General features: G+C 46.3%; 10 protein-coding genes across 10 annotated transcripts; 4 read left to right on the plus strand and 6 right to left on the minus strand.

The window, feature by feature from the left end:
* Positions 1-14: 14 nt before the first annotated feature.
* Positions 15-1,719, minus strand: C8R40DRAFT_109050 (autophagocytosis associated protein). The gene is made up of 7 exons (XM_046227479.1): positions 1,622-1,719; positions 1,536-1,571; positions 1,430-1,475; positions 1,315-1,369; positions 822-1,256; positions 654-765; positions 15-595 (listed from the first exon to the last, which is right to left on the minus strand). The coding sequence occupies exons 1-7, from the start codon at positions 1,634-1,636 to the stop codon at positions 179-181; spliced, it is 1,116 nt and encodes a 371-aa protein (XP_046087757.1). The 5' UTR covers positions 1,637-1,719; the 3' UTR covers positions 15-178.
* A 1,332-nt stretch (positions 1,720-3,051) lies between these two features.
* Positions 3,052-3,297, minus strand: C8R40DRAFT_1041724 (uncharacterized protein; the record flags this gene model as incomplete). The annotated part of the gene is made up of 1 exon (XM_046224014.1): positions 3,052-3,297. A coding segment is annotated over one exon (246 nt), but the record flags the coding sequence as incomplete, so codon positions are not given.
* Positions 3,298-3,679: 382 nt separating this feature from the next.
* C8R40DRAFT_1013415 (uncharacterized protein) lies at positions 3,680-4,168 on the minus strand (the record flags this gene model as incomplete). The annotated part of the gene is made up of 1 exon (XM_046222893.1): positions 3,680-4,168. A coding segment is annotated over one exon (489 nt), but the record flags the coding sequence as incomplete, so codon positions are not given.
* A 950-nt stretch (positions 4,169-5,118) lies between these two features.
* C8R40DRAFT_1041995 (uncharacterized protein) lies at positions 5,119-5,667 on the minus strand (the record flags this gene model as incomplete). Its single annotated transcript, XM_046224046.1, has 3 exons — positions 5,119-5,233; positions 5,302-5,423; positions 5,500-5,667. Coding segments are annotated over 3 exons (405 nt in total), but the record flags the coding sequence as incomplete, so codon positions are not given.
* A 1,778-nt stretch (positions 5,668-7,445) lies between these two features.
* On the plus strand, positions 7,446-9,038 carry C8R40DRAFT_1098198 (uncharacterized protein). The gene is made up of 2 exons (XM_046227797.1): positions 7,446-7,595; positions 7,691-9,038. Exons 1-2 carry the CDS (start codon positions 7,521-7,523, stop codon positions 8,813-8,815), a joined length of 1,200 nt encoding a protein of 399 aa, XP_046087761.1. The 5' UTR covers positions 7,446-7,520; the 3' UTR covers positions 8,816-9,038.
* Positions 9,039-9,446: 408 nt separating this feature from the next.
* On the plus strand, positions 9,447-11,650 carry C8R40DRAFT_1098200 (heme peroxidase). Its single transcript, XM_046227798.1, has 13 exons — positions 9,447-9,928; positions 9,985-10,033; positions 10,107-10,188; positions 10,246-10,382; positions 10,444-10,478; positions 10,538-10,574; positions 10,634-10,695; positions 10,748-10,764; positions 10,822-10,887; positions 10,941-11,018; positions 11,075-11,146; positions 11,207-11,290; positions 11,344-11,650. Exons 1-13 carry the CDS (start codon positions 9,632-9,634, stop codon positions 11,441-11,443), a joined length of 1,116 nt encoding a protein of 371 aa, XP_046087762.1. The 5' UTR covers positions 9,447-9,631; the 3' UTR covers positions 11,444-11,650.
* C8R40DRAFT_1098204 (Prefoldin beta-like protein) lies at positions 11,651-12,375 on the minus strand. The gene is made up of 5 exons (XM_046227799.1): positions 12,323-12,375; positions 12,225-12,270; positions 12,095-12,174; positions 11,954-12,021; positions 11,651-11,903 (listed from the first exon to the last, which is right to left on the minus strand). Exons 1-5 carry the CDS (start codon positions 12,329-12,331, stop codon positions 11,711-11,713), a joined length of 396 nt encoding a protein of 131 aa, XP_046087763.1. The 5' UTR covers positions 12,332-12,375; the 3' UTR covers positions 11,651-11,710.
* Positions 12,376-12,438: 63 nt separating this feature from the next.
* C8R40DRAFT_1098207 (PLP-dependent transferase) lies at positions 12,439-15,531 on the plus strand. The gene is made up of 13 exons (XM_046227800.1): positions 12,439-12,669; positions 12,723-12,963; positions 13,020-13,272; positions 13,324-13,449; positions 13,500-13,518; positions 13,578-13,811; positions 13,869-13,886; positions 13,941-14,013; positions 14,080-14,116; positions 14,202-14,255; positions 14,321-14,552; positions 14,816-14,921; positions 15,182-15,531. Exons 1-13 carry the CDS (start codon positions 12,472-12,474, stop codon positions 15,262-15,264), a joined length of 1,674 nt encoding a protein of 557 aa, XP_046087764.1. The 5' UTR covers positions 12,439-12,471; the 3' UTR covers positions 15,265-15,531.
* Positions 15,532-16,537: 1,006 nt separating this feature from the next.
* C8R40DRAFT_1041939 (uncharacterized protein) lies at positions 16,538-18,803 on the plus strand (the record flags this gene model as incomplete). The annotated part of the gene is made up of 2 exons (XM_046224036.1): positions 16,538-16,737; positions 16,796-18,803. The coding sequence occupies 2 exons, from the start codon at positions 16,538-16,540 to the stop codon at positions 18,801-18,803; spliced, it is 2,208 nt and encodes a 735-aa protein (XP_046087765.1).
* Positions 18,804-18,976: 173 nt separating this feature from the next.
* C8R40DRAFT_109588 (Muskelin N-terminus-domain-containing protein) lies at positions 18,977-22,496 on the minus strand. Its single transcript, XM_046227720.1, has 13 exons — positions 22,272-22,496; positions 22,137-22,219; positions 22,064-22,083; positions 21,991-22,000; positions 21,753-21,945; positions 21,603-21,687; positions 21,213-21,545; positions 20,619-21,145; positions 20,530-20,561; positions 20,265-20,472; positions 19,880-20,215; positions 19,760-19,813; positions 18,977-19,700 (listed from the first exon to the last, which is right to left on the minus strand). Exons 1-13 carry the CDS (start codon positions 22,367-22,369, stop codon positions 19,151-19,153), a joined length of 2,529 nt encoding a protein of 842 aa, XP_046087766.1. The 5' UTR covers positions 22,370-22,496; the 3' UTR covers positions 18,977-19,150.
* Between the last annotated feature and the right edge of the window lie 1,151 nt (positions 22,497-23,647).

Genomic DNA, 23,647 nt, shown 5'->3' on the forward strand with positions numbered 1-23,647 from the left:
AAGCAATTTAGCACGCCGTCAAAACTTGTACATTAACAGATTTCATTCCTTTCTTCATATATATCGATCGGAGTACTAAGACATACATTCTCGAATTCTATACGAGACTATCGATGGAAATATACATATATCAGGGTATCAACGTTCCTGTAAAAATCTTCCTGCTTCTGAAATTCCACTAGAAGGATGTTGTAGAGTCGACCTCGATAGTAGGCACAATCGAGGCAATGAACTTGAGGAAAACAACCAAGTAAAAATCAACTCTCATTCCCTCTACCTCTTCATCGTCCCCAGCAACAGCAGCAGCGGCGGCGGCGGCAGCGTTCTTATCGTCCTTCCCAGTGCCACTGGTCTTTCTACCGAAAGGCCATTTCTTCTTTTCCTTTGGAATTTTTTGCTGCGCAAGCTGCTCGGCCACTACGCTGTTATTCATACGCTCGATGACTTTCTTCATCACGCTCGCGTGTTTGCATGGGTGGACCGAAGCTGCCTGGAGGGAGGAGGAATGAGGGAAAGGTTCAATAGTGACGGTTTTGAGGGCATGATCTGCTGAGACGTCTTGGAAGATTTGAGAGGGTGTCAATGGGGTTCGGTTCTACACACATGAATACTATCAGATTATGAGTAAAAAGAGAGAGCGTCGCGTTGCGAACCTCATCGTAACCTTGTAGCCAGATTCGGGGGGTTTGATAATACTTGTCGTATGTGATCATGACATCGTAGGTTCGAACTTGAAGTAAGTTCCCCGTCGCTACTTCGACTTGACTGTAAAATCATGTCGAGTTGAAAATTATGATAGAGAATATAAAGCAATCACGCACCTGGGGTCAATCACGTTTGGTGTAGCCTTAACTGGAGCAGTAGCGGCATCTCCTTCCTCAAGATCTTCTTCCTCCATATCAGGTATCTCGTCAATATCCGGGATTTCAGACATCGCCGGTACATTGCCCAACGACATATTTCCCACTCCCGAAGCAAGGTCATCATCTTGCGCGTTATCATCAGGAATATCGGCGATCTCTCCTGGATTCGCTGCTGAATCTAAATTTGGTTTGCGTCCAGCGTGTGTCTCGACCCACTCGTCACCATCTCCGCCTGCTGAGGAGTCACCAAAGTTGAGTAAACGCTCGGCGTCTTCGTCTGCGTCGGTATACGCCAGAGATGTAGCACGACGGAGACAGGGAACGCCGCGGGTGACTAGGTATTGTTTATCGGCTGGAAGATAATCTCGAGCTTTGGAGGAATCTCCCTTCTCCCTATATACATACACGACATTAAGCCGTAGAACGAGATCGCGACGGTAGAATAACGAACCAAGTCCATACAGGAAACTTGTACGCAAGAAAGTCCCCTGCAGCAACGAATTCCTCTGAGAGATGCAGGATGAGTTCAAAGTATTATTTAGCGCGTACAGTGGGTGGCAGCTTACCTGGTGTAATCCGTCCGTGTTCTTTGAATTTGCTCTCCTTGAGGACCTATTTGGATGCAAATGTTACTTTCTTGACGCCACTGAAATGTTGCGAACGGTTCCTCACTGGGCTCAGATAATCACGAATGCTCCAGTATTGTTGCTAAAGAACTGCGTAAGTTCAATTGCTGTAGAGTTGTGCAAAGGCCTTACTTGTATGGCGTGCATAGTCAAAAAGGTTAGTGGTTAGAGAGAGGAAGTTGAAGTTCAATCGATCACACGTGGGGAGGGCTCCCGTAAATTTACTACATATATCGATTGTGACAACAAATCCGGTACCCAAATTAAAGCAAGAACAACAAAAGATAGCGGGAGATAAGAGAACATCTACTACGACTCTGCTTCAGAGACAGATTTTCGTGGTTTTTTAGATTTCTTTTCCTTTTTCTTCTCTGTTTGGACGTCCAGCTTTGCCTCCTCAACCACGGAAACCTGTTCTGTCTTGCTCTTCTTTGTTGCGGTCGATTCTTCAATAACATTCTTCTGCTGCTCCTTGTCCTTTCTCTTGTGTTTATCCTCCTTAGACTTCTCTTTCGCCTGCTCGATCACCTCTGCTGCCTGTTTTTCGACCTTTTTCCGCCTCTTCTTTTCTGTTTTCGCCTCCGGATGTTCCGAGTCTTCGGGTTGCTCCCGTTCCTGAGTCTCCTCGGTTTCCACCTTTTTACTTTTTCGTTTCTTCTTCTCCTCTTTCATTTCCGATTTTTTCGCATCCCCGTTCACCTCCGCCTCACTCTCCTTCCTCTCTTTCTTCCCTGTTTTTTGCGTTTTTTGTTCCAAATTCTCCTGTTCTCGCTCCTTCACTTCTACTACGTCGTCCTCCTTTCTCTTCTTACGCTTCTTTTGCTCCTCCGTCGACGACTGCTCTTCCTCTTTCTTCTGCCCTTCCACTTCATTGACCTCCTTCTTCTGCTTCTTCTGCTTTTCCTTCGTCTCTGTACCAGTGACCAGACTGTGTTCACCTTCGCCGCCACTTCTCGATTTACGACGCTTCTTCTCCTCCTTGGTGCTGGTTACATTAGCCATTTCAACATCCTCTATTATTTCCTTGTCCTGCTTCCCTTCTGCAGAGGAAATTTCAGCAGTAGCAGTAACATCTTTGGCAAGCTTCTTTGCCTCCTTGCGCTTTTTCTTTTCTTCCTTCTCCTCGCTCGATTTCTTCTTGCTGTCCTCCGCAGGCACGGCCTCGGCGATCTTGGACTTTTTACTAGGTCTATTCTCATCCTGATAACGGTTAAGAGATAAGCACAAGCGAACATTGTGCACTTACTTGAGCACTTTCACCGCCTATAGACTTTCGCTTCTTCTGTTCTTTCTTCTCTTTTCTCTCTACCTCCGCCTCAATAATTGGCTCGGGTGCAGCATCAGCAACGACAGCAACAATGGCGGGACTGATTTGCGCTGATTCTTCAGGAGAGTACCTCGGCGTACCTAGAGGTGTATCGTTCGCTCCTGTGGCTGAATTGTACGACTGACGGGACCATCCACCTCGACCTCCGCCACGACCTCGTCCACGTCCGTTTCCTCTGAAAGAGCCATTCAGTGGAGATGAAAAGTCCTGCTCAACTGCTGGTTGAGGAGGATAGTTATTCTGCCCTTTCTACAAACCGAAAACGATTGTTAAGGGATACGTGATTGAGATGAAAAAGTAAACACACTTTGGGACCTTTATACAAGGTCTTTTCGTATTTTTCTGCTTCGCTTATACATGAAGTATGGCTCTTATATTCGGCCGGTGTATTGAAAGTCTTGCTGCAGTCGATACAGTCGAATCCTGTATGACAGCGATTCCTATGTTGATCTAGTTTGGGCTTTTTGACAACATCGTTGCAGGCTTATGAGAGAGTAAGGAGTTTAGGGAGCTCTCAATGAAGAGCAAGGGTAAAGTAGTGGTAAAGTTCGCTAACCATGGCATCTGTGATTAGGGTAAATTTAGTAAAGAGTGTCCATTTTGTACCAATGGAACTCACTGAAAGGAGACCATTTGCAATGCCTAGTCAAGTCCAATAGTAGCGTATGGTAGGATGGCCAGGTTCCGTGCACAACCTTGCGTTACGAACGGTACAGACAACGTATGGAGGAAAGATAATTACAGATTTGCCGGAAAATTTTGCATAGCCACCACGTGGGTTATCGAAGTACTGCTGTAACTGCACTATGTTACATGTGTACTCGCAGCCAAATTTTCTATCATAAATACATCAATATCTAATCGCTCATCTTCACCACCCATGTCTCTGCAACAGGATCCGATCCAGGCAGTAATCGAATCTTCTGGAAATCCTCCACTTTCTCCAGCCCCCTAAAAATCGTCGCATCTCCCAACCAATCTATCCTCTTCAGCGCCTTATCCGCATCTGACTGCCCTCGCTTCTTCGCCGCCTTCTCAATGGTCTCTCTCAATTTCTTCTCACCAGCAAGCATCCCCCATTCAGAATCCGCTATATTCTCCTGCAGCGCTGAATGCAGTGCATCCCAAACTGCTGCGCAAGTAATTGGCGTGGTCGATTTTATCTCAATCGACCAAGGAAAGGCTTTTGAGATGAGTCGTATGTGATAAGTGGGTATTGCCATGGCGTACATATCGGCGTAGGCGTAGAATGTTGAAGCATTTATCCCTGCACGAGGTTTTTGTTTGATATCGATTTTCAAGGTGGTGCTATCGACTGCGAGTATGTGGTGAAGACTGGGATATTTTGCAGATCGATTTGTGGCTGATGATAAGAGAATGTGAGTCAGTGTTTTCACAGAGGAGATAAGTTTTGTCGTACTTGGCGGTGGAAGCTGAGTGGGATATCCAGGAGCATAGAATGGTGCTGGATGGGGGTGGTATTGTTGAGCTGGAGGATAGTATCCCGGCGCTGGGTATGCATACGGGTTCATGGTTGTCTACGAATGAGTCTGAATGAATACCCCTTGCGAAGATAAGTTAAATCAGCTAAATTGGTTGAGGCGGTGCTACACAACGTCCTGAGCGCTGCCACGGGGTCGTATACTGTAATACAAATCGCAGAAAGCGTCAATCAACATCACCACCGGTACCATTGTGATGCTGAGGCAGATCATGATGACTTTCGGTCGCAATCTGGACGTAGTGCGATACACATTTCTCGTGCTTGTCCGAAGGTGTCCAATGTTGTAGCCCAGCTCCCGAGACTATAGCGTAGGACCAGTCTAGATGCGTGACTACTTGAACAGCAAGAACCTGCGTATCTTCGAAGTATCCCAAGTTTACACTACTGTAATGATCCTTTCTGAGCGGGGGGACGACGATAAATGCTGGCGGGGAAAATGGAAACAACGGGAAATGACAACTTGCTACTATTGCCAGGTCATGATCAGAGATCCTTCATCCAATCCTCCAGTCAAAGTGAATCATCGGACTATGATAAGTACCCGGTGGACTGAGGCTCGAGCAAAGTTTAATCTGGAAATAGAATTTCGACTGCGTTAAGTTTTAGTAGATATGAAAGTACAGTACCGAGACAACAATAACGAATGTGATTGACTAAGAAAAGGGATACACAACGACTGAGAATTATTTGTCCTGTTCAAGTTCGAAGTGGTCCAGTCCATGTCCATAGTGGAATTGTAACAAAGTTGAGTAAGAATTTGCTTCAGCTAGACTTCGGCTCCTTGTCCTCTAACCATACCTACTGCGAATTCGAATAATGCAGCCAATCATTGAAGTTCAGATATGGCACGGTTTCGCCTGTAGCAGTCCACGCAGTGATAAAATCCCACCAGTTAGTGATGACATTGTTCACGCTGCAAGATTATAGTGAGTTTTTTAGAAGTAGAGAAGAGAATCTATATTGGTCAATACAAGTACTCACTCGGGGTAAACATCAGTCGCAATGGCAGACAAAGTACCGTAGACAAAGTCGATGTAGTTTTGCTGGGTGATGGGGCATCCACCCTCCTGCCAGGCGCACTCACCGACGATCGAGGCATAGAGCTACATGATATAGAAGACAAGTGAAAGATCAGGAATTACTAGACTATCTGCAAATACCAATTCTTTGAAGACGCACATTATAGTCCAAACTCACGATCTCCGGTGCGTCAGAGACCGTTACGCTACTACCGACCTCAGTCTGAGTGCATTGCACCATCTCAACGAGCGGTGTGACACCTTGACAAGTAGCAGCAGCGACACAGGAAGCAACTCCCCAGATTTCAGTGATGTTATTGTCAGCAGCTGTGAATCTGCAGTTCTCCACCTGTCAATTGGTTGAATGGAAATTTAGATATTTACTGATATGAATCACAGCCGGACTTACGAGGTTAACACAAGAATCATCCTGTGTGCCGTGATAGACACCCCGAGTGAACTTGAAGAGGGAAACACAATCGCCGGGAGTCAAATCACGGGAAGAGGGCTGCTCCACGACGGGGGATGGGAGAGGGAGCAGCAAAGACACAGGTCAAACTGGCCAGTGTGACAGAAAATAGTGCAACAATCGAAGAGGAGGAAGCGACCTTCATTGTATAGTTCGAGCAAACCTGAGGAAAAGAGGCGAGATCGTTAACTTTTCTTCTGGGTCAAAATTGCGTTCTTATAGGAAAAGAACTGAATCCCAATTGTTGACATGGAGTAACAGTTACATAGTGAATCACAAGCTGGAAGTTTGAGATTAGTACGTCCAGACTGCCAAGAAGCGGCGAATGTTCCCCGAGCCATTAGGGAAGTAAGGAAGGAAGTTGAAACAAATAATGGCTTGGCCCAAGACTTGAACACGGCACGGTCTAAGGATACTCCCGGTGTGGCACATCGCCATCAGTGCTGTGAGTTCGCACCTGGCTCTGGAGCCACTACTATAGATCTCTGCCCGACCCCAGAGGCCCAAAAGGTGGGCAGTCTGCTTATGACACGGTCAGTCCCTATTCATGTAGACAAGAACACCGAGTTCGGAGCATTAAATCCATGCCTTGACATGGCAAATACGTTACCATGTCGTTTAAGAAGATCTTAGGTTGTTTGGCTCCTCCCATTTTTATACTCTTCTCTCACCGGCAGCTTCATAGGTTGTGACATACATTAATTCACGGAAACACATCGTTGTCACCGATACCTGGTAGAAATTGTCATATTCAGTTTTGCCTTGAAGAAAGACGTATATTGTCTCATACACCCTCATACTCTGATTGATGCAATTTATTGTTGGCATATCTCCCTCGAAGAAAAGTCTTGCAACCAGCGTAAATGGATTATCTTTGTAGCGAGTTCGACGATAGGTATGTGGCCTCTGGATCTTTAGTAATTACATGTTCGTCCCTTGCAGCGTTAGGATATCCGATTCTTCAAGCACTTCCGAGCGCATCTCAGGTGTTGATTGGTTATCCAGTATTAGGTCCAGGTTTGTAAGACCACGAAATTGAAGAGAGATCAAGGAGAGATAGACCGATGTCCATGCAACGATGAGATGCGTAAGTGTTTGAAGCTCCAATTGTCCATAAATATTAGAACATGTGTACAGTGAACGGATGAGAGTCTGACAAAAGAGATTGAATAAGCTCTCGCCTGAACCGTCATTATTGTTTTCGGGTCGTTGGAATCTGCTAGAAAGAAAGCCAATAAAGGTTAACGTTGGTTGAGACGGATACAAAACAGAAGAGGGCAAAAAATCCGAGCCATGCCAGTGTGTATCCTTCCAAGGAAGAATGCATCGTGGTAGATTGTGCTTGTGCTAGGAAAAAATATGGCTTGAGAACGAATTATATAGCGAACGTGTTGGAAGGAGAGCTTACAACCCAAACAAATTGGAAGTTTGAACGACAGAAAGACAGAACTGAAAAATCACTCAGTTCATCAATTTCCCACGGTTGCTTCAAGTGGCCAAAGTGCTTTGACGATAAAAAATCCAATCATCCATTGTGACCATCTCTCCATTGTCCGCCTTCTGTGAACATTGCTATCCACATTGCTATCAAATCTCTTTTGAGTGCATATAAAGTCGAGTCCAGCAAACTACCTCACGACCTCAGCATTACACCACCCCACATTCTACCCTAACAATCGCTCCACACATCACTCTAATCTCTAATAATCATAATGATGACCAGCACGGTATCCTCTCAAGACATTGCGGACGCCTCCAGCTCGCGGGCTGCTCAGCGTAAAGCTCGGCTAATGCAAATCGAGTATCAGCAACAATTGGAGGATATGGAAGCGCTAAAAATGTCAGAGGTGAGCTCGCCGAGATTGCACCCGATTTCACCCACTTAGCATGTATTCAGGAGCAACGCTATACGTTGATGCAATCGTTCAGCTCTGTCAAAGTTGAATTCTGTGACCTAGATGGATTACAATGGACTGGGTCAGCATTGCGAAAGCGAACTGTTTCTCGCCCAGACTCAAATTCTGGCATATTGTCCCAATGTAAAAATCTGAACCAAAACTCTCCTCGTCGTGCCCGTGCCCAAACTCTTTTCTGTCCATCATCTCCGTCCCTATCATCTTCGAGCTTGTCGCCGTCCTCGTCATACTTTCCATCTCTCGACACCCCGCTTTCCAGTCCCAAATGTCGAAAACCTGAAGCCTTGACAACACTGAATAACGTGGACTTTGCCCCCAACTTTGATGAGAAAACCGTCCGTGCTTGTGTCTCTCCTGTCAAAGCCGCTCTGGACTCGCAGAAACATACTGCTTCTAATCGTGATCTGGACTCTCGTCCACCCGCAAAGCAGAGGCGTAGATCACGCTCCCCCGTCAAAGGCGCTTTTATTGGTGAAACCAAATCCTCGGCGAAGCACGAGTCAAGGTCCGACATTTTGCCCACTGTGGTTTACGACAGTAAACCTGCGATGTCTACTCCTCCTCCGCCTGCTTACACCGGTGGTGCACCTATGGAGCGCCTTGAGAGTAGCTCCAGCCGACGGTCCCTCACGCGCACGTATACCCAGGCAGAGATCACATTCGGCGTCTCTCCAACGGTTGCGACCGAGGTGATGCGGGGTAGAGAGCGTTCACGAGGATTTAGGGTTCCTTCCAAACTAGCCTTGGAAGACACTATGGTGTTCGACGAAAGTGAAGAGGTTATTGAAAGTGACTTGGTCGGTCTGGGTCCCATCAGGCTCAGCCCTCCGAAAGCCGACCGCGAGCGTGGACAGCGGCTCCGAGGACTCGCACCTCAACATCCCTCTTCGTCGGCGAGGCTTTTCCAAAGTATTGTAGAAGAGGAAGATCCTTTGGTGACACCTACGCCTGAACGGTTTAGCTCCGTCCTTGAATATCCCATCTCTCCCGAGACGCCCATTCAACCTCGTTGTTCCTGTGCCGATCTCACCCTATTGAAGAGAAAACGTCAATCGAGCGAGGCACAAAATGAGATTGACCAGGAGCCGTGAAGGACGGGTTGTGGAAAATCCTCGACTCCGTCTGTTGAGCCATGATTTTTACTTAGAGACAAACAGACTCGGTTCGTCACATTCGCATTATCCGCATACATCCCGTAATAGACCTCACTCGCATTCAAGAGGACATCACAATAGTATTTGCACATATATAGCTTGTAATTACTGTCTTGCTTTCTGTATCGAAAATGTATCAAAAAATATAAAAGCATACCCATATTTATGTATGCCCCTCGTGAAAAGTGAGGCTTTCTCTCCCTTGTGATGCCTGAGCATAGTTCCTCCCGTGATTCTAGCTATCAAGCTGCCGCAACTGTCAAGTAGCACAAGCTGGGTCTTGGAGTCGAAGGTCCCGACATTGCCCGGTACGACAGAAATTGGCGTTGCAAGTTATCAGGAGACCATGTTGGCAATGGGTACTGGTATATATAAGTAGTACATAGTGTATGAAATAGGTATGCAATACAATACAACGAAAATATGATCATGTGAAGAAGATGGCTTTAAGAGAATCAGGCCGGTGATTTTCGATATAATTAGTGGAGCTTCGAATCTTCATCCTAAATTGCAACCATGAAATTTTGAAGGCGCGTCTGGACGCGACGAGACGATACTCGACGCGTTTGCGAGGATGAGGGACGTACTAATCCTCGGAATCTTATTGGCCGATCAATTCGCCCGCTTATCAATTTCAATTTTACCCCAGGTCATGCAAAACAGTCACGGCTTGCTTGCTAAGATTTCAGTTACAAGTTACGGGAAGGACCATATAGAAAAACGACAACTTACTGCTGTTCAACTCGAACCCCCATGTCTTTCTCTCTGTTTCGGGCTTCCGTCCGCAAGGTTGCGACCGCTGGGTCTCTCCCCAGAGCGCAGCTAAGAAATCAACTCAGGATTTCTATTCGTAAATTCTCTACACCTCCTCCGGAAGCACCAGCACCAAAGAGTAATACCACATTGTATGTCGGTATCGGTGCTGTCGTCGCCGCTGCAGGTGCTGCTTTCTACTCCTTCAGCGACTCGGGAACGAACGCGGTGAAGTCTGGGGTGCAGGTCGCAAAGGTCAAGACTAATTTTGTGCCGACTAAGGAGGACTATCAGAAGGTACCTGCGTGAAGGCTAAATTATTTTCTTCAATTCTCTGACATAGACTCGTGTAGGTTTACAACAAGATTGCGGGAATATTCGACGATGCTGGGGACTACGATGGTGGGCCCTATCACATCCGCCGTCCAATGGTCTTCTTCATTCTCACATTTTCCGGTTGCCGTTTTGAACCCAGATGGTTCATATGCTCCAATTATTTTACGTCTAGCGTGGCACTCGTCCGGCACTTACGATAAGGAGAGTAAGACAGGCGGGAGGTATGTTTTATAATTATGTGTACATCTTGTTGTCGATCCTTATCATTTTACTTATAGCAACTACGCTACCATGCGTTTTGCTCCAGAATCACAACACGGTGCCAATGCTGGCTTGGATGTAGCTAGGGACTTGATGGAAAACATTAAAAAGGAATTCCCTTGGATCAGCTATGGTGACTTGTGGACTCTCGGAGGTATGGGCGCCTTTGTGTTCGAGAATCCCTTCTTATTGTTGGATCGTTGAATTGTTCATAGGCGTGGCTGCTATACAGGAAATGAATGGTCCCAAGGTAACTATACATTCTGCCGGAGGCACTTCGAGCGAACAATGTTTCATGTCGGTCGATAGGTACCCTGGCGTCCTGGACGTGTTGACGGGGTCCAAGGTGATTTGTACTTCGTGATATCGTATAAATCATATACTAATCCCTGCAAACCATCTTAGCCCAAGCAACTCCTGACGGACGATTGCCCGACGCTTCACAGGGTGCCGACCATTTGAGAAAGGTAAGAAATGTTCCCGCTTCCTAACAATGCCGTATGCTGATTCCTTGCACAGATTTTCGGCCGTATGGGGTATGCATTTGTTATACGTCCCTTTTAGAATGGCTTGTGCTCATATCCATTCACCAGATTCAATGACCAGGAAATCGTTGCTCTATCTGGTGGACATGCTGTTGGTCGCTGCCACAGTAATCGGTATGCACGCTGTCTGGACCTCGATATCAATGTGATATTCTAATCCGATGTAGTTCTGGCTTCGATGGACCATGGACGTTCTCACCTACCACAATGACCAATGACTTTTTCAAGCTTCTATTCGACGAGAAGTGAGTGTATTTCTCAATACGTCGCGTCGTAGGTTTGAGGTACATTCTCCATCTAGGTGGGTATGGAAAAAATGGAATGGACCTAAGCAACTCGAAGACAAGGGCACCAAGTCTCTGATGATGCTTCCGTGAGTTATCGAACATGTTTTTAGTGCCCCGCTCTTTAATAACACGCGCATCCTTCTCAGCACGGACTACGTTCTTGTTACAGACAAAATTTACAAGAAGTACGCCAGAGCATATGCAGACGATGAGGCTCTATTTTTCAAGGAGTAAGTTTCCACCGTATCATACATCTTCAGGTGCTTGATCAATCTTACAATAGCTTTTCTGCCGTCTGCGCTAAACTCTTTGAGCTCGGAGTCCCCACCGAGCAATGGGTCACTCCAGAGCCTTGGATCATGAAGAACGTCGACGAGAAGTAATAAGTGTCTTTCGGGGAGATTCTGTGGTCAAAATGGTTGTGCTATGTGGTTTCCTTTCTAGAAACTCTTAGATATGTCTGCTCTTCTGCTCTCGTAGAGGTCCGTGTAGAGATCTGTAGAGATTCCTGTGGATTTGGTTCGCCAAGTCATGATCTGCCAACCTGTATCTTATGTATTTGCTTGCTTATATATTGTTTTTGTGGAACGAAGTCGTCTTTGAGTAAATGTGTCGTAATTTATCAGGACAGAGAAGCAACGACTGATGATTCATTCGTCTAAATTTATAGCACTGCCAAACTTGGCGTATAGCGCGACTTTCAGCTGCTTCATGTCCGCCTCGCATTGCTGAGCAGATTCTGACAATTTTGTAAGCCTTACGTCGAGATCGGTTTGATCTTTCTCCAGTCTTTTCAATGCGCGAGGTAACGACATGTGCACATAAGTTTCGCCAATTTTGTATCTGATATATGGCGATGTCAGGGATGTATGTGTGAAGAGGATATAACGCACAGCACGGGTTCATCCTCGTCTGCCAACTCCAATTCGGTAGATAGATCGTCCAGAGCTTCCTTTTCTTGCTGTAATCGTTTCATTTACGACGAACATCATCAATGCTGACACGCATAACGCATAGAAGGCACGTAAATTCACCTTGCCAGCGTCAACCTTAGCCTCGAAACCCTTCATACGAGTGTTGAGTTTGGAAAACGAATTGATTTTCTGCTGATCCTCTATCAAACAATTGTCAATGATTACCTGCAAGTCAGGTGCTGTTACTAACCCCATGTTACTTCAGTAGAATCATCGTTTTCTTGATCCTGTTCTATCTGAAGGGGTATCGGAGGATGTAAAGGATCGACCAGGGACAAAAAAGCGTACCATCCGCATTTTGAAAGTTCAACGCAGCCAGGGGCACTGTAACCGGCTGTCAATTTCAGAATCACATGGTAATTTCACATGGCCGTGTCCGGCCACTGTTTAATAAATAGCTTCAAGCAACCTTCAGCTTCAACCTTCAACGGTCAACAATGTCGAACACCGTCAAAAAATTCACTGACGCTATCGGTTCTTCCAAAACGCTACTCTTGCAGCGCTCTCTGTACGAAAATTTCAAGTCGCTGCTGTTTATCTACTTCCTGGTAACTCAGAGTATTAAAGCTGAACGACATCTGAGAGCCAGAGGGATTCTTACGACGTGTAGAGAGTTATATGCATGGATAGCACAAGTTTGTCTCTACCAGGATTCAAATGATTTGACTATCTCTGACATCCTTACCAGCGGGTTATCTTTCTCTTATTACGACTACCTTCGGCCAGAGCAAAGGTCAAGGCAGAGATGGATAAAGCGAAACTCGACATCGAGCAATCTTTATGTCCACAAGGTGCTGACGTTGTGCGACACCTCTCTTTGCCCGCAGAAGGCCAGACATTAGAATGGATATTATCCGAAATGGACACAATGGATCAACAGTCCGGAACCTTAGATTATAGACGCGGAAAGATATCTGGTGCTGTTTACCGTATGCCCTGTCCCCTCGTCGTTACAAAAATTCAAGACTGAGATCTCCTTACTCAGATGGTGGAGATGACTTGGAGAAGGTCATTGTTGCGGCGTACAAACATTACTGCGTGTCCAACCCGCTTCATCCTTCTGTATTCCCTGCCGTGCGTAAAATGGAAGCCGAAATCGTAGCTATGTGTCTGCGATTGTACAACAACCCAAATGGTGCCGGTACAATGACTGCTGGCGGTACTGAATCAATCATTATGGCAGTCAAGACGTACCGCGACTGGGCTAGAGCTACTAAAGGCATCACTGAGCCGGAAATGTTCTTTTTCTTCCTTTGAAGCCCCGAACGGAATGCTGATTCTGCGTGTAGGATCATACCTTCGTCTGCACATGCTGCTTTCGACAAAGGTGCCGCTTATCTGAAGATCAAAGTACATACCATCCCAGTGGACCCAGTAACGCGCAAGGCCGACATCAAACGAATGAAACGCGCCATGTAAGTCTCTTGTGGATCTTGAATCGCACTGAACTTTAATTATTTGCTAGAAACACTAATACCATTATGGTGAGCCTGAAACCGAATATATCTGGTACTTGAAATCTCAAAATTACTTTGTGATGTAGTTGGTCGGATCTACCATCAACTTTCCAGACGGCAACCAGGACGACATAGTCGCGCTCGGAGTGCTCGCATCCAAATACAACATCGGTCTCCACGTCGACTGTTGTCTCGGTAGTTTCATTGTACCTTACCTCGAAAAAGCGGGCCTGGCGGAAGGCTCGAACGGAAAATACAAACTCTATCCATTCGATTTCAGAGTGAACGGTGTTACCAGTATTAGTTGTGACACCCATAAGGTCTCGACTCATATTTTTTCGTCGCGATCGTGTAGGTGCTAACAGCGTTTGCTCAAGTATGGTTTCGCTCCCAAGGCAATTATCCATCTTCCTGCGATGTCTAGATTTCCATTCTTATGCATCTTTTAGGGTACCTCGGTTGTAATGTACAAAAATGCTGCGCTCCGCAGGTTCCAGTACTACGTATATCCTGATTGGTCAGGTAAGCCACCCTCAAAAAAAACAATCAATGGTATCATGCTCATTGTTGTGCACATTTTGATTACAGGTGGAGTCTACGCTAGCCCTAGCTTATCTGGTTCGCGGTAAGCTCCCAGCTGCTTCACGTCCTTATTGTACTTATCGTTTGTGCACTTCAACCCTCCTTCTTGCATTCCCCGTCCCTCGTAGTCCGGGCGCTCTTATTGCTGGAACGTGGGCTGCTATGCAATACATGGGTGACAAGTAAGCACATGCAAGTTTTGGGAGATATAACAGCAGAGCCTCTGATTCCGCCGATATTTTGCCAGAGGCTATCTTGAGTCCTGCCGTGATATCGTGACATGTGCACGAAGTATCGCCGATACTGTTGCCTCCAGTATTCCCGAACTCTACGTTCTCGGTTCCCCGCCAGCTTCTGTTGTCGCTTTCGGATCTAAGCACCCGAAGGTGAACATTTTGGAGGTGGGGGACATGATGTCGAAAAAGGGTTGGCATTTGAACGGACTCAGTGGCCCGCCTGCACTTCATATTGCTTGCACGGTCGGTGTCCGTTTTCTTCGAAGTCTTTGAAAGAGCTAATCATTGCCCCCTGCTTTTGCTTTCGCTGAAATTTTCGGTTTTCTCGGATGTGCTCTTTGGTGCTCTCCTTCATATGGTAATGTCAAACTGCGGTACCTCGGAAATCTCTTTCATTCCTTCTTGACCGCAACAATCACTTTTGCTTCCTAAATATACATCTATCTGTGTGGTTTTTTTCGGGGTTTATTGCCCCGCTGTCGATCTGTTGGAAATACACTCAACAGAGGCTCACTGTAACGATGGTTGATACCTTCATCGCTGACCTGAAGGATGCTATCAAGGAGGCGAAGATTACACCGAATGGAAAGGGTACCATGGTTGCCCTGTACGGTGAGCACTGTTTCTTTCCGTCCTGTTTGTCTCTCTATATATTCGATCTTGCATTGTTACAATGCTGTCAAGGGCGTGTGGATTGTTGGCACGTTGAAATAAGCAATAAGGTCGTTTGAATGATGATCTTCGGTCAAATGTCATCTTTTGTGTTCATGTTTTTTTTTCGTCCGTCATGATCTTTCCAATATGAGGACTGTTCTTCGCGCGCACGATCGTCTTTCTGTCTTCCTGTGCTGATTTATTCTCTATTGATCCAGGTCTGGGAAATTCTAGCCCTGTAGGACCTTCAATGGTTACTCAGTTGGCAGAAGCATTTCTAGATACAATGTACAAGGCATGATGCATGATGGATCATTACCTAGAGATTCCTCGTATTCAGCGGCCTAGGTCGTCGTCGATGAAGTTAAACCCAATACGTACACTATGTATGTAAGTGCTGTCTATTTTAGTATCTATCATGAGATTTTTCTTGGAAATGGGAGGAAATGGGTCGCTCAAAGCCATATCCATCCTTATCTATACGCTCTATGAGATCCACAACGAGAAACACTTCAGCAGTCTATACACGTGCGTCGCACAGCTTGACACTGCACTTGGAATCGTTCAGGAGCGCTCAATGAAGTCGTCGGCTGTCGTTGGCGAGATGAACGAGGATCTCAACATCTTCTCGAGATAAGCTTATCATACAACAAACTGAAATAAACTATCGGCCCAGCAAGAAACTGGGTTTTTTGAAAATTGAAAGTCCCAACTCAAGATTCCGGTGTCGCTCGGTGTCGGAATAACTCCAACAAATGTCCAAGCTAAATATGTGTATGTACTTCAGATGTCTTGGGATGTTTATCCGTACCTCCGAGGAGGAGGGCCTTGTGTGAATGTTGGAGAGTTGAAAATGTTGCGAATCCACCCAAACCCATTTTTAGCGAGACGTATGATCGAAAATTCGAAATCGAGGAACATGCTGGAACATGATGATTTCGGACAACTCCGGAAGCTCAAATTTACTACCAAAATATTTTGCAGGTATTGTGGACGCAAGGGGGACGCATGGAGACTGTCTCAAGAGCTCTAAAGCAGTACAAGAAGAGCATTCATTCAGAACTTTTCTAGGGCCTCCAGGCTCTTCTGGGCGAATTTTGCGTCAGGGTGACTTTCGGATCCGGCCCGTATCAATGAAGTCAGCAAGATATCTTCATTTTTGACCCGAACGGAAATCTGAATCCGGTTAAGAAAGATATTTTCACCACTTGAACCGATACGGCCACATCTCTTTTTGCGCTGCCAGTGCGCTGCCTTCTTCCTCAAGCTTCTATTCGGAACGAGCCCCAAGTGATATTTAAGCTTGGAGAACTTCCCTTTGTGAGTTACTTTGTGAAGTTGTAAGTAAGCATCGCCCCTGTTGATCTTCCTTTTGTATTTACCAACATTCATTTCTTTCTCATTTCTTCTCATAGCTCAGCTCAAAGATGCACTCTATCTTCAATGGATCTGTGTCACCTGCTTCAAGGGAACAGCATATAGCTATCCCTCTTAACGAGGAGGAAGCATCTATTCAGCCTTCCTTCCTACCGCAGTCCGGCTCTTTGTCTTCACTTTCACCGACCGATCACGACATGAGTAAAGAGAAGGAACGCGCAAGACTTGAAATAATCCTGGAGAAGGAATGTATCCTTCTCAAAGGTACTGGGGTCGACGTCGAACCAGCTCGTCTCTCCGGGCATGTTGCGCTTTACCTTTCAGAATCGACTTCCATCAAAGAAATCACTCTGCAGTTCAGAGGTAAAGCTCGCTTACCTGTTCCCTCTCATGAATCGTACGTCGAACATTCTTCAATCGCGACTCAGCCGCGTACTCATGTCTGATATTATCAGTATTTCCTTGAATTCTGCTCCCCTTACATTTATTGTGTGCAATCATGAATGGTCTTTTCTCGAGGGAGAGAAACGGCACTCGCATACACTGAAAGCTGGTCGTCATTTCTTTCCCTTTCAACTCCAACTTGGCGGTTCCCTTCCGTCGACTGTATCGACCACTGTGTTTGGTGGCGCGTTTGTCGCATACAAACTCCGAGCTCATGTGTCCCGACCAGGTCTCAGTCACAACCTTCAGTCCCAAATTCCTGTCACCATCATTCGCTCCTTTGCACCCGAAGCGCTTGAGTATCAGCAGACACTTGAGATCGAAAACACATGGCCGGAGAAGCTCATGTACTCCATCATGATTCCACACAAGGCTTGGGCTTGCGGTGACACCGTCACTGCCCTTGTGAAATTTTCACCTCTTCTGAAAGGGGTCGGTGTGCTCAACATCAATACTTCCATTCACGAGACCGTAAAAGTCTATACAAGGACTGGTCATCAGGAGCATAACCGTGCGGTTGCTAGCATGAAGCATGAAATTGTAGGTGGTAAGGCTGTCGAAGTGCACGAACACGAACACCGCCATCGAACAGCTCAGACACCATGTGGGTCACCATCTCCCGGGACTCCGAGTTTGTCCAGCAGCTATCGTAGCACAGGATCCGCTGGTGGCTATTTTGCCTATTCACCTAACGGAAGCCAGACTTCCCAACCTGGGCCTTCTTCATTGCCTGCTTCCTTGTCTGCATCTCCATCATCTCAGCTTTTACGAGACCCTGTCGAAGGCCTGGAAATGAGCCAAGATGACGTCGTAACCTATCTTCTTCTCCCAATTCCACTCAACATCACTCCGACTCATGTTCTTGATCCAATACATGTCACTCATCGGATTCGATGGAGCATACTTATACTGAACCCGGATGGCCACACCTCCGAATTACGGTGTTCGCTTCCTCTTCATGTCCTTGACCCACGTCTATTGAATGAGGCACGTATGAACACAGCTGCCACACGGCGACTGTTAATAGGAGGCCCAGAAGTTCCAGCGGAGGAAACAGAAGATGACATGGAGCTTCCTAGCTACCATGCACACGTCCGTGACCGAATAGCTAACATGTACCTGCCTGAAAGTGCGACCATGCGCGTTACCAATCCATGGGTCCGAGACGGTGTCAACTCTTTAGGTGGGAATAGTGACGTTGTTTCACCTTGGCCGAGATCGCGTTCTGGCTATTCATCACCTTTAGATGCTCATGCATTATCGCATCTTCCTCACGCGCCTGGTTCAGGGGATAGCACACCTTTGGATTGGGTCAATTCTGAGCTTTTGCTTCTTCACCCCGACAGTGATCCCCACACTCAAACAATTGGTCATTTTTCTCAAACATCCTCAGAGGTTTCTCCTGACCATTCGAATCCCTCCTCCAGTCCTGTAACCCGTCCCAACAGTCGTCCAACCAGTTCGTATCCCAGTCGTCGGTCAAGTCGGGCTTCCAGTCCCGAACGTGGTGGCCACGTAAATCCTCAATCTCTCCATGTCGCCGGACCAAACGAGACTTACATACATACTGGAAAAGACAGCCGGAATATTCAGGGCGTGTTCAAAGCGACGATGAAACCTTTTACTTCCCTCACTCATCCCACATGGCTCGGTTCTCGCTCCCACAGTCATAACAACCTGTCTTCGTTGACTTCTTCCAGCTCTTTAACGGCTAATCTTTCTCATGACCGCCCAGGTCAATCAATAACACCTGGCAATCGAACGCTTCAGCTTTCGGATTACAACAACAGTCAAGAGGCAATGCAACGTGTACCCGATTATCAGATAGCATCGAGGGGCTTCATCGGTGGCGTTCCTCCGTTGACAAGTTTAAGAGACCTGCCGTCGTACGAAGACTCACAGCTTGGGACTCGTACCCGTAGTGACTCTGACCTGGCTTCGAGGTTTGCGGGCGTTTCGCTTTCACCTATGGCGACGGTTGCAGGTAGAACCGCGTTGCCCACTACACCTCTTTCATGATTTTTTTCTTGCATTTTAGAATAGTGTAAATTATTTTCCTCTCATTGTCGGTGCTATCGCTGTAGCATATCTGGGGTTTAGTTGTGCTGTCATTGTCTCCCACCATAGATTTCTCATTCTTTTTTTAGTCAATTATCTGCATCACTGTCATCTTTCTATCTGGACCCTCTACTCACTCAACTTTCATGATCTTTCTACAAGTCACTACCACACTCATACTCAGCATTCGCTTCGGTATCCAGTACTTGGTCCTGACCTTCAACAGTAATTAAAAAAGTAAATACGTACTGTACATACATACATACAAGAACTGGCCCAAATACATACACTAGCAAGGGGCCGCATACTCATAACAAATCAGCGTCGACATCGACTAGTTCCAGAAGGCTCCCAGCAGGTTGTTTTGCGTCATCGTCAACAAATTCCAAGATAGCCTCGAAGGTCTTTGTACGTTGAACGAAACATTCCTGCGACGTAGGGTCTTTTGTGGGGTGGAGCTTCCTCTCGTATGGATCTTCAGAGGTTTGTATCTTGGTATTAGTCCGATTCTGACTCGACAAATCAGGTAGAGGCTCAGAAGAGATATGCACAGAGTCTAGACCGCTTTGGAGGAGCCCTGGATGGCCAAGTTGGTCCGAGCTATTGCCTGTGGATATATTCAATAGCGATGAGTCAGTTTGAGGCTTAGCGTTGCCTGCGTAATTATTTCTGGGTGACTCAGTCTCAATAGCGGAAGGGACGGTTGAGATTGGGGATGAATTCATCAAGAGATGGGTCAAGAGAGATCGAAAGAGTTGAGTTTCGCTGGGATCATCGTGATTCACTACTTCCGAAACTTGGTTCTGAAGGTAAATGAGAGATTGAACTGGAGCTTGAGTTTCACACATTTCTTTGAACCTAGAGTAATCAATAAGATCAGCAAGCTTTGTGAGAGAACTCAGGATGTAGGTTTCTACCGTTGTTGGCGAATGAGATAGGCGGAACGCCGGATGAGCTCTTTCGACGAAAGTCTTGAATTCAAGGACATCGCGCCAAATGAGTACCTTTGGACGCTCGATATTCAAAAGCCTACATACCTCCATAATGACATTTCCCAGAAATCAGACAACCTTTTCATCGGTGCTTCTTCAGTCTGGCCATCATTTCCCTCCCTGAGTTTCGCGGAATCAGAATCCATCATGGTTCCTCCGTGCAAATACACCGTTTTGGACGGAAGATCGTATACAACTTGATGAGCAAACCTCGACGGAGGATTGGCAGTGATCTGAGGAGATGACGACGAAGGGGTAGGGCTCTTATGCAACCCCTTTAGAGGTTGTATTTTTTGCCATTTTCCTGGTCGAGATGGATAACGATAGAGCCAGTTTGAAGACTCGGATAGCGTGGCACGGTCGTGGATAAGCCCGCCGAATCTATAAATGTTCATCAATTGAGAAGCATTAGCGACTGGTCCAGACTGACATGTAAATTTCTTGCAATGTAGGGTCTATAACAGCACGCTGTGTAAAGCACGGCTGGGGACCACCCGAGGACGTAAAATCAGAAAACACTTCCGTCGCGGTGTTTGTGGCGATATCGTAAATATACATGTCCGAAAGAAATTTCTCATCTCGTTCGCCAGCGAATATGTATAGCTGCCGAGTGGTAGGCTCGAGAATCATCGAGTGACCTGCACAAGGGAAGGGAGGACATCAGTTCAGAATCTTCAAATCAGAAGTCTCCGTACCAAAACGAGATGGAATTGTGCTATCAGTGGCCCTAGACATAAGTGAAAATTGGATGAAAAATTTTGTTCTGCAAGATAAATAGACATACTGAAGTAAGCTCCACTTCTTCATACGCACATTAAAGCTATGGAGTCCCGAATAGTCGTAATCTTTTTCGGCTGCACGCCCTCCAAACACGTATAAAATTTGCGCTTCGCTATCCATAACCATTTGATGGTCAAATATAGTTCGAGGTCCGTTAACATCGATATCGAGATGCTCCCATGTGTTATCTTCACAGCGATATCTGTAGAACTCAGATGAAGGCATTGGCCTCGAGCTTAATGTTGGTGTTTCGTCCGCGGCTCCTGATGAACGATTGAAGCCCGGGGACCCCGCAGATTCTGAATTTCTAGTTTGCGCACGACTTGTTGGCCTATCTTGGTCGTCTAATCTTCCAAGAACATAAATGCTATTAGTTTTGGAATCATACACCATCTTGTGGCATGACCTGGGCCCTGGACCATTCGATTCGAGAGACGTGTTGGCACTGAGAACCACCCATCGTTGTTCCTTGATATCATAACGCCAGAAATCAGCCAAGCTTGTCTGGCCATCCCATCCCCCGAAAAGGTACTACAAGTTCAGGAGTTGAACGTTGAGGCTTGACAGATCGAACCTGAACAGTGTGAAAATCACTCACGATGTACCTTCGTTGAGTATCGATGCACATAGCATGCCCGCCACGAACGGAAGGGATGTCACCATTGGCGTCGGTGTCGCGTATTTCTCTCCACACGGCGCGTGGATTAGAGGATTTAAGGCATTGCTCAAACAGACCTGCTGCGGACATGTCGTGTAGAACGTTCTCGGCTTTGTCCCAATTACCAGTGAGAACCACGCTTTCATACAGTTCAGTAATCAGAGGATGTTCAAGTCGGACGCTTGATTGAGTCAGGATGGAGTTGAAGGGCGTCAGGAGCCGACGTTGGCGAAGATGTTTGAGAATGTGTTGCATGACTCGCGTTTCCCGAAACTAAACATTAATGAATGAGTTACGCAGACAGAAGAACTCGGGTTCAACTAAACATACTCGATCATAATCTTCCTTTACTTCCTCGACCGACACCTCGTTGATTATTCCGGTAAGTGAAATGTGCCATATTGAAGTATTGTAACTGGGGGTAGCATGAATTGCGGTTAATCCAGTGGTTCATTCATACATAATGACATCGTACAGTACCTTGGGCTAAACACCGTGAGTGGTTCTATTTTGACAAAGCGAGTCGGAAAGCAGTGACCAGTACTGTTATGATGCCGAATTGAAAAGGTTTCCCTAATAGGGTCATTCTTCAAAGACGAGTGCAGAACTTCGGTCATATTCTCTGGAGTCATGCCGACGTAGACTTTGAACTCTTTCATATTGCAGGGATGAGCTGTAGATGATGAGTTTTGGCCGAGTATGAATATAAGACGCGTACATGTATGATACTAGGATAATATCCCTCCGTCAAAGTTTTCAAGAAAGAGCGCAAACGTTAGAGGACAAGATACCTTCCCAAATGTTATGCTTTCTGATTGATGCGATATGAATAAGAGAGCTGCGAGGGTAACTTATGAGACGCACTGAGAACTGAGAGCTTATTGAGGCGCAGAAGTATCCAATGTACGGCCTCAGATTGTTGTGTAGTCCATCGACTCTTCGAGTTACTGGATGGAGAGTTGAATCTAGGAATAAACTAAACGGTGGTAGCAAATTCACCTTGGGTCATCTACCAAGATATTCTCCGGGTAAAAGTGGGTGCTGTATGAGGAGTAGTCATGAACAGTATATTCAATTGCATCTGAGGAGGTTTCCATAGACAGAGTTATATCCAGAAAGAGCGACCCGTGAATGATCTTGGTTAGCGCTTGAGCGCTTGAGCACAATCGCCGGCCGGCATTTTCCTTTCTTTCTATTAATGCTCAAATAGCGACGAAAACGACGCCTCCGTTGATTAGTCCCAGCTAATCCTTATTAACCCCTTGAAACCTCTAAACGCCCTTTCAATATTGAAGGTGACCATGGGGATTGCAAGCTCCCTCCGATGAAGTCGCTAAATCATGCCCTGTAGCTTCTGGCACAAACCGTATCGGAATAACGGCAAAACGACGGTTTAGGTCAGGCAACAACAACAAATGCTATCGCCATGAACAAGAACTATCGAGGGACATAGATGCAATCTGGAAAGATGTTTCCGTAGGCAAAGCAAAGCAATGCTAGGCAGTTCAAACGTTCAACGTTTAACGACCAATCTTTATAGAGGCCGTGTCGAATCATTGGCAAGTTCGTTTCCAATGCACAAATCCAATTTTAGGTAGCCTTCAAGTTCCGCAGTTGTCGCTCTCACCACAACTACTTCCAGTTACATGTCGCTATATCTATCCGCTAATGCTAAAGTACCCATTCGGAACACGCTTGGCTCCACAATATCATCTTATAGAAACATGTCATTTTTGGTCTTTCCGTCATCAATAGTCCGGTTTACCAACCTGGCAATATCTCCCGTGTGGAATAAGTTTCTTTTCCTCAAGAAATCTCAATCTACGGCTCAAGCTATTTACTATCTGAAAATGAGGAAAAGGAGAACGGAGGTAGCGCGCCAACGAACTGCTTCAGTGGCACTGGTAGTACTATGTAGCCACTAAGCCTAAACTACTGCCTGAGCTCATCAATCGAGGACCACCCGCTCTTGCAGCCGTAAGAGCGGTAGAAGGCTATGATCTGGTTAACGAGATATGTGGGTCGTGAACTTGAGACTTGTAACAATGATACTCATTTGGTACTAGGTACGTACCTCACTGCTCGAACCAGGTTTAAAAGGGCCTGTCCTTGAGGTGGAATTCCTCAGGCCGGTCCTCTACACAAAACACACTCTCTTCGCATCATCTCGACTACCAACACTCTCCTCAGTGACCATGAAGTTTTTCACCATCCTCTCTGCTCTTCTCATTGCCGTTGTCTCTGTCAACGCTGTCGCCCCGGACGCCGACAGTGCCTGTCGTTGTCCCAAGAACTGCTCCCATAAGAATGGCAGCTCATGCAAGTTTTATAAGGATGGTAACGTCTTGGACGGATGTCGGTGACTTCACAGTTAA

The sequence above is a fragment of the Lentinula edodes genome, assembly GCF_021015755.1.
Source record: "Lentinula edodes strain Le(Bin) 0899 ss11 chromosome Unknown C8R40scaffold_12, whole genome shotgun sequence".
NCBI classification, from domain to species: Eukaryota; Fungi; Basidiomycota; class Agaricomycetes; order Agaricales; family Omphalotaceae; genus Lentinula; species Lentinula edodes.

What these genes read in the sequence shown, in the direction of transcription:
- C8R40DRAFT_1098200 (XM_046227798.1), top strand. Translation starts at nt 9,632, where the DNA reads ATGTCTTTCTCTCTGTTTCGGGCTTCCGTCCGCAAGGTTGCGACCGCT. An exon ending in GGTCGCTGCCACAGTAATCG is followed by an intron (nt 10,888 to 10,940) that starts GTATGCACGCTG and finishes AATCCGATGTAG; the next exon opens with TTCTGGCTTCGATGGACCAT. An exon ending in AAGCTTCTATTCGACGAGAA is followed by an intron (nt 11,019 to 11,074) that starts GTGAGTGTATTT and finishes TTCTCCATCTAG; the next exon opens with GTGGGTATGGAAAAAATGGA.
- C8R40DRAFT_109050 (XM_046227479.1), bottom strand. An exon ending in ACACGGACGGATTACACCAG is followed by an intron (nt 1,370 to 1,429) that starts GTAAGCTGCCAC and finishes TGCATCTCTCAG; the next exon opens with AGGAATTCGTTGCTGCAGGG. An exon ending in CCAAACGTGATTGACCCCAG is followed by an intron (nt 766 to 821) that starts GTGCGTGATTGC and finishes ATGATTTTACAG; the next exon opens with TCAAGTCGAAGTAGCGACGG.
- C8R40DRAFT_1098198 (XM_046227797.1), top strand. Translation starts at nt 7,521, where the DNA reads ATGATGACCAGCACGGTATCCTCTCAAGACATTGCGGACGCCTCCAGC. An exon ending in CTGCTCAGCGTAAAGCTCGG is followed by an intron (nt 7,596 to 7,690) that starts CTAATGCAAATC and finishes GATTTCACCCAC; the next exon opens with TTAGCATGTATTCAGGAGCA.
- C8R40DRAFT_1098204 (XM_046227799.1), bottom strand. An exon ending in CTAAGGTTGACGCTGGCAAG is followed by an intron (nt 12,022 to 12,094) that starts GTGAATTTACGT and finishes AAACGATTACAG; the next exon opens with CAAGAAAAGGAAGCTCTGGA. An exon ending in GACGAGGATGAACCCGTGCT is followed by an intron (nt 11,904 to 11,953) that starts GTGCGTTATATC and finishes GCCATATATCAG; the next exon opens with ATACAAAATTGGCGAAACTT.
- C8R40DRAFT_109588 (XM_046227720.1), bottom strand. Translation starts at nt 22,369, where the DNA reads ATGGAAACCTCCTCAGATGCAATTGAATATACTGTTCATGACTACTCC. An exon ending in CTCACGGTGTTTAGCCCAAG is followed by an intron (nt 21,688 to 21,752) that starts GTACTGTACGAT and finishes TGCTACCCCCAG; the next exon opens with TTACAATACTTCAATATGGC. An exon ending in ATACTCAACGAAGGTACATC is followed by an intron (nt 21,146 to 21,212) that starts GTGAGTGATTTT and finishes CTGAACTTGTAG; the next exon opens with TACCTTTTCGGGGGATGGGA.
- C8R40DRAFT_1098207 (XM_046227800.1), top strand. Translation starts at nt 12,472, where the DNA reads ATGTCGAACACCGTCAAAAAATTCACTGACGCTATCGGTTCTTCCAAA. An exon ending in CCTAGCTTATCTGGTTCGCG is followed by an intron (nt 14,117 to 14,201) that starts GTAAGCTCCCAG and finishes CGTCCCTCGTAG; the next exon opens with TCCGGGCGCTCTTATTGCTG. An exon ending in ATGCAATACATGGGTGACAA is followed by an intron (nt 14,256 to 14,320) that starts GTAAGCACATGC and finishes ATATTTTGCCAG; the next exon opens with AGGCTATCTTGAGTCCTGCC.